This window comes from Asparagus officinalis, chromosome 10, assembly GCF_001876935.1.
Source record: "Asparagus officinalis chromosome 10, Aspof.V1, whole genome shotgun sequence".
NCBI lineage: Eukaryota > Viridiplantae > Streptophyta > Magnoliopsida > Asparagales > Asparagaceae > Asparagus > Asparagus officinalis.
The window spans coordinates 1913644-1926741 of NC_033803.1; the positions used below are offsets into that span (position 1 = coordinate 1913644).

The window sequence follows — 13098 nt, forward strand, 5'->3', positions numbered from 1 at the left end:
GGATAGAACCTTGAAGAGCTCCAAATTTTGCATCGTAATCCCGTTAATCATTTGGCTTCAGGTAAGGTATAGTTCCAAGCAATGGTTATGAATTTCTTTTCCGCCCTTACCGTTCACTATGAAGATCCTTTAATAAATTTGAACAGATAAGGTGGATATAGCGTGAAAAATGATAGTTATTTTTGTTGGATATTAAAAGATAATGACTGACGATGATATTTATCATTGTTGTTGTTACAGTTGTCAATATTGTTGTTTTGAAAAGGCTGTAGCACAGTCTTGAACCATAAATCTCATAATCCAATTGTACACCCTTATCAGCAAGGTAGGTCTCAATGCCTGTTGTTGTTATTCAGTAATGCTTTCTTTGAGTTTAACTTGCAATTTAAGTGATGGTCACTTTCTACTCTTTGTCCTTGCTTCTAAAATGAGCCCATGAGCTTGCGGAAATGACAATGAGTGTCAATGCGCAATCCCTGTGCACTGACCAAAAGATGCAAGGCCTACTGCAGGTAAGTTCAGGTGACGACAGGAAATGCATGAAAATCACCATTCCAACATGTTTCTGCTTCCGTCCTGTTTGCAGCTAGCTGTTGAGCTACAACTCATAAACATGTTGCTACCTACTTAGGCTTCGGCATGCAGCAATAAAATGATTGCAGCTTTATAAATAATACATAATTTTCTTCTCCCTTTTTGTTTTGTTTTTGTTTTTCCCCTTTGTTATACTTATTGTTGGTAGCGAGAGTTGGCACAGCAAGGACACCCCATAATGACAACAGCAACAAGGACTTTTTTTTCCTGTCTTTAAGGTCAGCTGCTAGATTCATCTATATAATGTACTAATGTATAGTTAATTTAATTTAAATATTATCAGATGTCATTACCGTTTATAACGTGAAATACTACTGGTCCACATATGCGTAAGTTTTACCACCATTACACCCCATTTTATGAAGTGTAATGCATGTTATAACTCATAATACAGATTTCATAATACATTCACCATGCCATAAGCCTCGTCCTCCACTTTATTCGAAATTTCAAGGTGGAATGTGGAACTCATGATAAGAAACTCAGCAGTGAAACCAGTTTCAGAAGACTGTGAATATGGAGTCAAAAGCTAAGTAGTCGAACCTGGCTCCCAATGCTTAAGTTTAACTCCGCATCTGATATGTCAAAGACAGATCTTTCGGCTTTATTGACCAAAAATCCACGAGCCTGCAGAAGGTCAAAAGCATTAAGTAAATTAAAGGAAAATAAGCTATACATCGGGTAAAACTTGTCACATACTCATAGTAACTAGTATCAAGAGAAGAATCTTTTGTTGTGATGCCTTTTTAAGCAGAAAGAGAAACCCATCTTAAATTTAAGAGAACTCAGTTTATGACTATATTGTCAGAAGGTTAAATTAGTAAAAGAGATCGTGGTCACTTTTATCTTCTAGCATGACTCTAAAAATAGAGAAATCAGCACATAAAATGCGAAGGCTTTTTGAAAAACAAAAAATAGCATATAATTGGTCAGTTACCTGCTTATTTGACCCTTTGCTCCTCCTCCTGGTTGCAGCATGAACCTCTCCTTTCTCTGTCTGATAGATATGCCAGTTATCGTGAATGGGGTTTCATATCTGAATCACTCAAGAAGTTCAAATTAAAAGCTTGAGCAGGTACTCAAATCTCCAGAAGAAAAGAAACTGGTTCAGAAAACAGATTTCTCATTAGAAACCAAAAACAGCAGTTTAATGAAATAATTTGCTCAAAAATCTGACGAAAACAAGACATACATGTATTTCAGAAAAGAAAAAAAACATAGAGGAGAACATAATGAAGAAGACAAAGAAGAGGGGAAGAAAACACTCTCCATTCAAATAAGCAAAAAGACATATGAGATGAAATGCATGAAATAAACTCACATAAAAACCCAATCAAACAAAATCTATTGAAAAAAGAAAACAAGGGGCTTATTCCCTATTTCAGGCCTTGTTTTGATCGAGCTATTACTAATGATGTCAGTATTAATTTCTTTTTTCACTAGTATGACCTTTTTCCTTTCGTAAATGATTTCTAATATTTATCCCAGAATACATTTGATTCTTTAAATATGAAAACTAGCCGAAAAGTCCTTTCTTTGGTTGGTGTGTGTGTAGTGTGTGTGTGTGTGTGTGTGTGTGTGTATGATGCATATAGGGCATGAGAAATACATGCAAGACTCAAAAATAGATAGGTCATGTGATCCAAGAACTGTTTAGCAAAATAGAATGTTAATGTGTCCACCACACCCAAAAACCTCAGTGAGGCCTCCAAATCACTAAAGTTCGTTTTAGATCTGTTCATCTGTTGATCTAAAACCCAAATAATTCCAATTGTCCAATAGGCAAAGATAATCGATACAAGCAGGTCTAATCCTTTAACTATACCCATACAAGCATTTGGATAAAAGCCACATAATCTTGCAGAATTTCACCCAAGGAAGCAATTGTCTCATCCAAATGAATTCCAACTGATTTCATCAAATATTCAAACATGGCCAGTTCACTTCCAATTTATCCTACACTCTGTCATCCAATAAGCAAATGATCATACAAGAAACTGAGGTTGCTATCCGACAAAAAGAGAATATAGGAGTCTGATAAAGCAATTCTCTGGATTATTTAACCGAAGAAAACATGCATAAAGTTCACATTTTCATGAACATCACTAGCTCATGGGTATAATTGATTATAAAATAATAGTACATATCGATCAGGGTCCGACTGTCCAAATATTCTGACTGGTGGTTCATCAAGTGAGCTAGCTGTACTGTCAAACTAATCCTACAGTCGAGCCTTAATGCTGCTATGGTTGCATCAGTTCTGTTGATAACAAGAAACAAGAAACAAGAGAATTTAGCTTAATGTAGGCAACTAGTTCAAGAGCAACACAATCTGAGCCTAATTCAAACTTAGATTTGATAGCAATCGTAAATCATAACCACCTGTTGTCATACAATTAAACTTCACATAAACATAATTCATATAAAGAGTACCAACCAAACTTTATGAAGCGTACCCCAATGACATTAAGAGCTGACTGAAGCATTTCCTTATATCATAGATCAATAATATGAGCATCTCCCCACAAGGAATAAATTAGTAGATCAACAAGCGATGAAATCTCATCCTCGAAAAGCAGCTAATGCATGCAAAGTCATAAATGCAGACATACAACCATGCAGAAATCATCTCTAGCACAATGCAAGTATTGGGTCATCGGAGTGCAAATTTTCGAAAAGTTTGGGGTACAGGTTGAAATTTGAAAGGCTTTAGAATGTAATTATGATATTCTCAGAAGTGCAAGTGTACCCTAAAGCACAACATAGATCTACCCCTGCATAGGTATTATCAAGCGTGACCACGAAGAAATCAAGAAACCAATTTGCCAATTTAACAACCAGAATCAACCACTATAAAGTATGAATAAATATGAAAAAATTAAGTAAAGTAGATATAAAGTAAATGTGAATAAACAAGTAAGTGAAAGCAATGTTCAGCTAGAAATATATACGAAAACGTTAAGAATCATATATAGGTTTCTCACATTAAAAGCAATAAAATTTTGCAGCATTTTACTGGCATATTGAATAGATGAAAGGAGATCACATGATTAATAAATAAATAAAAAAGCAATAGAGCAAATACCTGAGTAGAACAATAACGCTCCTTGGACTCCAGATTCCAAACAATCTGTAGGAATATAAAGCTGATATAAAGGCTTCTGGTTAAGGAGTACAGACTATTAACATCCCTACAAAATTCAATTGTTCTTGAGCAGAGTATCAATGCTGATTCTCAACTGCTGAAGCCACCAAAGCACATCCCAAGTAGGGATGTCCAGGGACAAAATGTACTCAAACTGCAACAGCTGCAAGAAAATCGTAGCAAGAACAAAGACAGTATATGGGATGATAGAATTGGAACAGATGAAGGAAGAAACAAGGGCATTTTATTTATAAAAAAGTAATTATTCCTCTTGCTAGTAAGGAGTGACAGGCAATGCAGAAAGTACGAAGATGGCGAAGATCGAGACAACACACTAGACAAAAACTTGCACACTTAAACCTAACCGGCATGTTGACTTCACAAAGGATACAGAGAATGCCATAAACCTTAGCACCAAAACTCCACTATTTCCATAATATTTTCAAAACCAAAATGGTAGAGGTAACGCTAGACTGGAAGGAGGACGAAATGCATCCTACCACAATTCAGTATGGAGACTCAAATAGACAGAATATCTTTAAACAAACCAAAAGAGGATCATAGAGAATATCTTTAAATCACTTTATAACATAGCAAGAAGCATGCTTAAGTATATACTTAAAGATTCTGCAATGCAAAGGGATAATGAAAGAAGCAGAAAATTTTATATCTTGATTCTTTGTATATGACCCAGTAAAAACTACTATACTAAACATCTATCTATTATCTATTATCCACTACTATCATTTAAGAGAAGCTCCTTTTTGGTGTTCTACTTCTACATTAGTCAACCTTTGAGAAAATTCCTATCATATCCCAAAAACTATAAACGTAACTTCCAATAATTTACAACTTATTAGAGAGACAAGTTTGGAGGGGGGAAAACAACTATCACATTCAGAGCTATCCTCACTATTTAATAACTATTTCATAACTACCCTAATTTTTCAAAATCACGGACCCTTTTCTAAATTTTTCCTCTGTTGCCCATGACCTCTCTTTTGCAACTATTGTCTATACCAAAGTTTGAAAAAGCTTTTTCAAACTCACTTCAAAACTCGCTTCACAACTTATTGAAGGGTAAACGCTTCGGAACTCAAGAGTGAAGCTATTTATCCCTTGAAACTTACGCATCATGGCTTAAAGCATAATTAAGTGTGTGCTTCGCGCTTCATAAATCGCTTTTATTTCGAAGCACACGCTTAAGGCTAGATAGTAGGACATAAAAGGATCTTTGACTAACATTAAAATGCCCCTATATATTTTTAATATGACTATGTGAGTGTAAATAAAATATATTGGTTATGCATGTAGCTTAGTTTATAATGATTCATTTCTATACTTCACATATTTGATTCTTATTAACTAATCAGGACATGAATGTATATATTTGTAATTATTACGCCACTATATATTATATGTTCATAATTTTTACAAATTTAAAATTAAAATATTTAAAGTCATGAAGCTTACGCTTCACGCTTTGAAGCTTACGCTTCACGCTTTGAAGCTTATGCCTCGCTTCATCAAAGGGTCTAGCGCTTAGCCTTGTGCTTCCGCTTTTTTAAACGTTGATTTATACATGTGGTCATGTTGATTATTAAGATGTTAACAATTTTTTCGCACAAACATGTAGTATATCGTGCACGCATCGCGTGCTCCAGAATACTAGTAATTGCTTAAGATAAACACAAACTGTATCAACAATTGCAGTCAAATTATACCCTAATATAACGATGAAAAATATTTCAGGATCAACTAACGAATAGCTAGTGTACAAACAGGATAAAGCCCGGTCCATCATAACTGAATGTGGGCCAATAAAATCATAAGTAGAAAACAACTTGAATACTTTACTCTGTAATTTTTTGTGTGGTGCTTGATATCAGATCAAGAGAAATGGTAAAGCCAAAACTGACCCAATAAATATAACACAGATGAGACGCGCGTCCCTTTAGCTAAGCCAATCAGATTGACATATGATGATATGATCAACAGGGCTGCAATTGATATGGATGAAAAAGGAAAACAATGGCACAACACTTGTAATTCAAATGTCCAGTGTGCATCCATTAGCTGTGAGAGAGTTGTCTGTTTCAGGTCAGAAAAGCATCCACAGAAACTGTTGGTAAAGATATATGCTTTTAAAGATATAAATACAATATGAATAAATAAGTACCAAAGGAATTGGAAAGTGCACGGTGTTATAGTAAAAGCACCAAGAATTAGCCTTACAAACATGTCCATGCAGCCTGTATATAAAACAACAACAGGGATGCTGCAAGTAAGCTCCACTTGTAGTCCTGTGCTAATAATGTGAAGTGAATTGCAACCTTGTATTATACAGAATAAACAAAAAGGAAAATTCTCCCGCATGTGATTAAATAGAAAGGAAGCATCACTTAAGCATAAGTCATCCATGCCTGAACCCACCATCCCTAGAATCAGCAACAGGATCCAATTCAGTCGGTGAATCATACCACTTGGTGCTATCATGATAGAATCCATCAACATGCATTCCTACCAAAGTTGGATCACTCACGATGGTTCCATCATGCCTTAGGGGTTTTATTAGTTTGCTATCCTCCTCAACACCACAATTAAGAATGCTCTTCTCATCAAAATCACCACAATCCTCCTTCAGAAGCCACTTGTCATTGGGCTTGCAGCTGTCCCTCATGAGCATCTTCCTTCCATGGCAACCCTCGGTTAACCTGTCCCAGGGCACAATGGTCTCAAGAGCTGAATCGAAATCATTTTCTTCCTCATCGATGATCTCAGAATGCTTTGCAAACATCCTGTCATGACCATCGAGGAGGTGGTGGCTTCTATCGTTCCCCCATTGCGCAGCATCCTCATCACCCACCACAAGTGCATCCTCTGAATGTTGTGCTGCCCCAACACTCCTGAGCCTATGCAAGATATCTGCCAGCTCATGGGACAGAGATCCCAGAAGCTCCTCCGGCATCCTAGCAATCTTCCCTTCCAACAACCCAGTTTCCTTTCTGAGTTCTTGAACCTGCTGAAGAAGAATGCTATGGTGGGTGGTGCCAGTTTCATCCTTCATGAGACTAACAAATGATTCCGGTTCTGTATCCTCTCTCACACCATAAACCTCAGGATCCAAATCAAAACCCCCCTTGTGTCCAACCATGCGGTGAATGATCCTAGCATTCCCATCTGATGCCCCAGGCTCATGACCTGAATGCACTGCATACAATTTAAACACAGCAGTCCCCTCCTCCTGATAGACAAAGGTCTTATCTTTCTCATTGTAGTTCATTATCGGAACAATTGCGCGAATCCTAAACCCACAGCCGCACCTCTTCGATTGATATGGCTCCCTCTTCAAGACTCTAGCTTTCTTGGAGGAAGACCCCGCACCTCTTCGATTGATATGGCTCCCTCTTCAAGACTCTAGCTTTCTTGGAGGAAGACCCAGAAGCTGAAGAGGGCTCCCCAGCTCTATGGCAAGCATAATCTTTCACCTCGGCCATAAATGGCTTATATCTAATATACTTCTGCCGGATGCAAAGCACTACCTTATGCTTTGCAGCGAGCTGCTGAAGCCTTCTCTGTACATCCCTAGCTGGCACATCAAAAGACTCCGTGTACTCAAACCGCCGCCTTTTCGATCGAGCCCCGCCACCACCAGATAGTCGGCCGCCAGCTGAAGCAGCACCAGAGCAAATAGGGCAAGAGGAAACACAAATCCTAATAAAAGATTCAGGAATACCATAAAACTTAGCTCCAACCGTCCAAGACTGCTTAATTCGATCCACCGTCTCCTTAAGCCCGAGATGCCGGAGGAGGTCAGGGTCAGCATGAAGAGAATTCACAATCTCCTGCCACTGCTCCACATAAGAGACACACTGTGAAGGATTGCTCTTGAAGTAAAGCAAACCATTTCCACCGGAATCAAGGTGAGCCTGAAGCTTATCCTGGATCCTCTTCCACGCCGTCAAATACGCCGTATCCTCATTCCGATCTTTCCAAACTGCGCGCCAGGATTTGAGCACCTCCCTTGGCGTCGCGTTCTGAATCTCGTCGGTGGTGGCCGCGCGCCCTTCCAAGATGCAGCGAACCATTAGGGCATGGGAATCTCTGTTAAAGGTATAAAATTGAGAGGAAACGTGAGGGGTCGGGTCAATATAAGGCATAATTACGTTAGAGTTAGGGTCAGAGGGGGGGTCGACGGAGCTAGGGTTTAGAGAGGGTTTCCGCTCCTCTTCGATCTCCTCCTCCTCGTCGGCACCAGCAGCTTCGTCTTCGTCCTCGTCTTCGTCGTCGTCGGGATCGCGGAAGATGAAGTGGTCTAGGGCTTGGGTCGGGTTTAGGGTTTGGTGGAGAGCGGCGACTTCAGGCTCGGGGTCGTCGTCGTCGTCCATGAGGAGGGCTTGCTGGTACGAGTGGAGTAGATCCGCTTCCAGTTGACTGGCTAGGGCTTGGCTAGGGTTAGGGTTAGGGTTAGGGTTTGGATTTGGGGCTAGGGTTTTGATGGCGGGGTTCATCGGGGTGATGGTGGGCGACGGCGACGACGATTTCGGCATCTACTCTCTCTTTTTACCCCCTCGATTTTTGCCCCGATTTTAAAAATCTTTTTTTTCCTCGCGAATGAAAATCGTTCTGCGTTTTGAGCAGAGAAATTCCTCTCTCAAAAGGTGAGGTCCTTCGGGTGGAGATGGAGACACGAGATGAGGAAGAGAACAGGATCGAATGGAGCGGGTGTACGGGGACCTGAACGTGGACCGAGAATGGGACTGGGGAAAGCAGCGTGCTTCGTCAGGCGGCGGACCCGCGTGCAGTGGACGAACCCCGTGTGTTTGCGGGGCGGATTAGGCGGTTGCGCGTGACCGCGTCGATGTGTGGGTCCCAGGAGAAGACCGTCGTTAGTTCTCGATCTGTAGTTCTCGATCTGCCAAAATTATGGGCCGGGAATCGGTTGGGCTGAGTATAAGTGGGCTTTGAAATTGAACGGGAAATTTATTGTACTACGGACAAATTTGTTTCAAGACACGAGAAAAACAATGAATTAAACTATAACTCAAACCAAGTAAATTCATGTATCCGTTACTCTTTTGTAAGAAACAAGGTAAGAAAATTCAATACAACAAAAGTACCTTTTTTTTTTACAAAATTTTACCCATGCAGTTACATGAATCCTAGACGTCATTTTCTCCGTCAAGTTAAATACCATCACATCTCTCTCATCAGTTCCAACCAAGTTCCATTAAGTATACTCATCGTCTTTTCTTCCCCCCTCGCATATTATGCTTGGTGGGTACTATATCCATCTGTGAATACACTCATTTCTCATCCTATCATTAGTTTTGAGGCCCTGCACCCATCCCTCGGGCACAAGTTCAAAAAAAAAAAAAATCTTAGTATGTGGCTCAAAATAAACTGGACCCAGAGACCAAACCAGCAAAAACCACAGCCCTTGGATGATGGGTCCAAACCCCTGCCCTCAGCAACCACAGCATTGCAAGCAACTCCCCGACCCCAACCCTCCCGCCTCCCTCCATCACCAAACCAAACAGAACCTATAACAAGTAAGAGCTCAAACTTGATCGGATCACAAGGGAGCTTACGAGGCGGTTCGGATATTTTAATCGTTTTGTTCTGATAAGATTTGTATTCGACGTACGTATGGCTCTAAGCAAGAAGCCTGCGATGCTGAAGCAAATACTGAAGAGGTGTTCGAGCCTCGGAAAGAGCGGCGCTAAAGATGTGCCCAAGGGGCATTTTGCGGTGTACGTTGGTGAGAGCAGAAGAAGGTTTATCGTGCCCATTTCATTTCTGGCCCGGGCTGAGTTCCAAAGCCTTTTGAGACAGGCCGAGGAGGAGTTTGGGTTCGATCATGATATGGGCCTCACGATTCCTTGCGAAGAGTTCGTGTTTAGGTCTCTAACATCGATGCTTAGGTGAATATTGGGCTCGAGGCTTTGGTTTTTTTTTTTTCCTTTTTTTTTTCTTTTTGGTGGGGGGATGAGGTACGAGGCTTTGGTTTTTTTTTTTTCCTTTTTTTTTTCTTTTTGGTGGGGGGATGAGGTACGGAGGGAGTGAAGGTGACGAAACTTAGGAGGATTTTTCTGTAATTTAACCTTTTTCCCCTCCGGTTCTGGATCCTGAGATGATTTTGTAAATTGTTTTAGAGCAGGTTGCGCGCTGTTCTGCGTGATGACTAATTTGATTAATGAAGGGGATATTATTACTTTTAATGAATATTTGGTGTTTAATTTCCGCTTAATTTTATTATATGGTTTATGAAGTTTTTACTTTTTAAATTCTGGTGTGGAAATTGTTAAACTTGATCGACATTGATCTAAAGGTACGTGGTTGTTTAATGGCACACTGAATATATGCGTCTTTTTGCGCATTACTTAGTGTTCTTTTTTAATTTTGAACGGTGTTGAATACAACAAAGTTTCATTTTATACGCCTAGAAAAATATTGAGTCCCTCCTCTAGCAAGCATTTGCGAGAATGTCTCATACTACTTTGATGCTACATGACTCAAAAACATATCGGATTCTTTTTCGTGAACTGGGACTTGTTTGAACGACATTATAAACTTTCCGATTTCTGTAAAGACACCTGCCCCTGAATTTGCAGTTTGGCCCCAATTAGTTGCTGGTAGTAAAGAGGATCGCATGATCATTGGATGATAGAGTCTCAACATACGACGCGGACGTAGAAACGGGGAGGCCGATCGGATATCATTTCGATACCGACGAGCCCTGACAACAGCAGGTATTTCACGAGCTTGAATCCACAAGTTCTAAGTTTCTCAAAGTTGAGAACGGAAACAAAGAGAAAATTCTCTTAATTGAATAATTGAAAAGTTAATTCATAATTTACAAAATGAACTAATATTTATAGCTAACTAAATCTATCTTAACTCTAATAAAAAAGAAACTCTAAGTCTAAAAGGAAATAACCAAATCCAAAAAAGGAAATAACCAAAAAAGGAGCTCTTTCCTAATCTGAAGTCCGAGTCGACACGAGGCGTCCCGACTAGCACCGTCTTTCGTGTCGACTGGACCTAAGTCGACTAAGCATGTCGAGTCGTCCCGCCTTTCGTGTCGACTGGCATGTGTTGACTCGTCCTATCGCCTCGTCCTATCACTTCGAGTCTCTGCTCGTCTTGGTTGTGTCGACTCGTCCTGTCATCGTCTTGACTCGTTTGTGTTGTTGTTGTCTCGTCTGGTTTAAGCCGAGTATCCTCTCGACTCTCGTCCATTACTTGATCTCCTGCATCAACATGCCATTAATATTATTTGCCCAAGAGGTTCCAATTCCTCAACCAACCCACGTGTCACCTCTCTGAAACTTTTAATTATCCCCATTCCTGTAGGATATCAGCATCATGAGGAAATTTGGGTAGGGCACAATACCCATCATCACCTCTAATTTCACTCATCCATGTGCTATGTTGGTGCACAGCACAATACCCAAGATGGTGCAGGACATAAGCAAAATTATTTTAGGGTCCACAGCACATGTCTCATTTGCTCTTGCGAGGTGTATATATATTACACATTAATTAAGTTGAAAATTTAAAGCTATATACCATGGTTATAATCTATATACCATGTCTATGATTATAGTTCAAACAGACAGAACTCCTGATCTAAGAACAAGAAAAATTACAATGTAAGATGATTTTATGTAATATTATTCTAAAAAAAATTCTCCTTCCACTCAAGAATCCTTTAATTCGTAGGGGAAAATGACCAATTCGTGTGGAATAATTAATGAAGGACAAAACTCTATGACTGTAGTACGATTACAAGTAGAGCGAACAAGATTATGGGGAAAAAATAATTGCAATATCACTTGCAAGATCTTGCCTCTCGTAGGGTAGTAAAGAGTTGAAGGATCCCATGACAATGCTCCAATATTTTCAGCATTTTTCCGTGGGTTGCAAGCTCATTGTGTTTTCTTGTCCCTTCACACAAAAGCAAGAGATGATACATGGTCCATCTATTTGAGAACATGCAGAGCTCTTGTACATGAAAGCTAACAGTTAAGTAGGGACATGCTGAGGACAATCTCGTAGGTTATATTTACGTCTTGAAATGCGATTAATATTCTTTTTTTATTAATTATCATATATATATATATATATATATATATATATATATATATAACATCTAAATACGGTTTCTCTTATCTAAACGCTACATCCGATGAACAGTGCATCATCCAACCGGAGAGGGACAACTTACATGTCCCCCCTGGGTCGCCTATCTGGGGTCCCCAGGGCTGTAACCATAATTAAATTGACAACAACAACAGTTGACAAAAGATAGCCAACGTGGTAGTCCACTGGTATCATTTTATGTAGTATGCTAATATGGACCCTCAAATAGGCTGAATTAATATTTGAACCTAGCCAAATAGTTGGACCAAACTTCATGTTCATTTATTTCGTCCCTTTAATTTTCTCAACTCCCACGTGCACAACTTGCAAAACGGGTCAAGTTGCTGGAGTCAAGCACAGTCCACACACGTGTTGCTCTTCGAGAAATAAGTTTGGATATTCATTACGTATGATACATGGACAAGAGTCCTAACCTACTATGTACGTACATGCTATGCGCCAAAAGCCGAAGAATACTAATTAAAATTTTATGTGATGGTTATTTAATAGGGTTAAATTTACGTAGACTCACTAATTTCACCTGAGATAATATTTACCAAAATTTCATCCAGGGCAAAAGAGTGAAGATCGACAAGTTCAGTACCCTTGAGGTGTTCTAAAAGCAATTTCATATTTTGGGCGTCTCGTATGAGTAAAATCCAAGAGAGGTATAGGACTTGAGGGAAGTGTCAAACCAAAATTCATATTTTGGTGGTTGCTCTTTGATAAGGCTTTTTAAGCTCATTTTACAGGCCAACTTGTTGGGCTTGTAGTGGTCCGTTTGTTTCCTTTGATTTATGATTGGCTAAATATCCATATTAGTATTTGAATTCCACCGTATTTACTAAGAAAGTATTTTAATTAGGCAAATTTGCTTTAAGGCATTTTAATTGATTCAACTTACCAACAAGGTCTTTTTTCTCGTCGGCGACCAGTTTTCCAGCGAGAGCTCGTCACGTGTGTGGCACGTGATCACTTAAACTATTTTTTAGCTGCTGATGTGGCACGAATTTTCTGACGTGACAGTGTTTAAAGGCGGGAATTAACCCTCTAAAAATCCCAATTCACCCAAAATAGGACAGATTCACCCAACTGTTTTATCCACGTCAGAAAATCTGTGCCACATCAGCAGCTAAAAAACAGTTTAAGTCATCACGTGCCACGCATGCGACGAGCTCTCGCCGAAAAACTGGTCGCCGACGAGAAAAAAATGC

At 39.5% G+C, this 13098-nt stretch overlaps 2 protein-coding genes and 1 long non-coding RNA gene across 4 annotated transcripts in view; 1 reads left to right on the forward strand and 2 right to left on the reverse strand.

Moving 5' to 3' along the window:
* The window catches only part of LOC109826325, a 4365-nt gene extending 2247 nt beyond the window's left edge, over positions 1 to 2118 (reverse strand). The window contains exons 1-2 of the long non-coding RNA XR_002243276.1: positions 1532 to 2118; positions 1138 to 1221 (exon numbers count right to left, since the gene is read on the reverse strand). This is a non-coding gene — a long non-coding RNA (uncharacterized LOC109826325). The remainder of the gene's footprint in view (positions 1 to 1137; positions 1222 to 1531) is intronic.
* Positions 5916 to 8423, reverse strand: LOC109826322. Of its 2 annotated transcripts, none has more exons than XM_020393342.1 (2): positions 7172 to 8423; positions 5916 to 7110 (listed from the first exon to the last, which is right to left on the reverse strand). In XM_020393342.1, exons 1-2 carry the CDS (start codon positions 8287 to 8289, stop codon positions 6153 to 6155), a joined length of 2076 nt encoding a protein of 691 aa, XP_020248931.1. In that variant the 5' UTR covers positions 8290 to 8423; the 3' UTR covers positions 5916 to 6152. The 2 variants fall into 2 exon arrangements, with proteins under 2 accessions (XP_020248931.1, XP_020248930.1); XM_020393341.1 differs by having other exon boundaries at positions 5916 to 7062; positions 7124 to 8422.
* Positions 9284 to 9964, forward strand: LOC109826324 (auxin-responsive protein SAUR50-like). The gene is made up of 2 exons (XM_020393343.1): positions 9284 to 9732; positions 9791 to 9964. The coding sequence occupies exon 1, from the start codon at positions 9389 to 9391 to the stop codon at positions 9665 to 9667; it is 279 nt and encodes a 92-aa protein (XP_020248932.1). The 5' UTR covers positions 9284 to 9388; the 3' UTR covers positions 9668 to 9732; positions 9791 to 9964.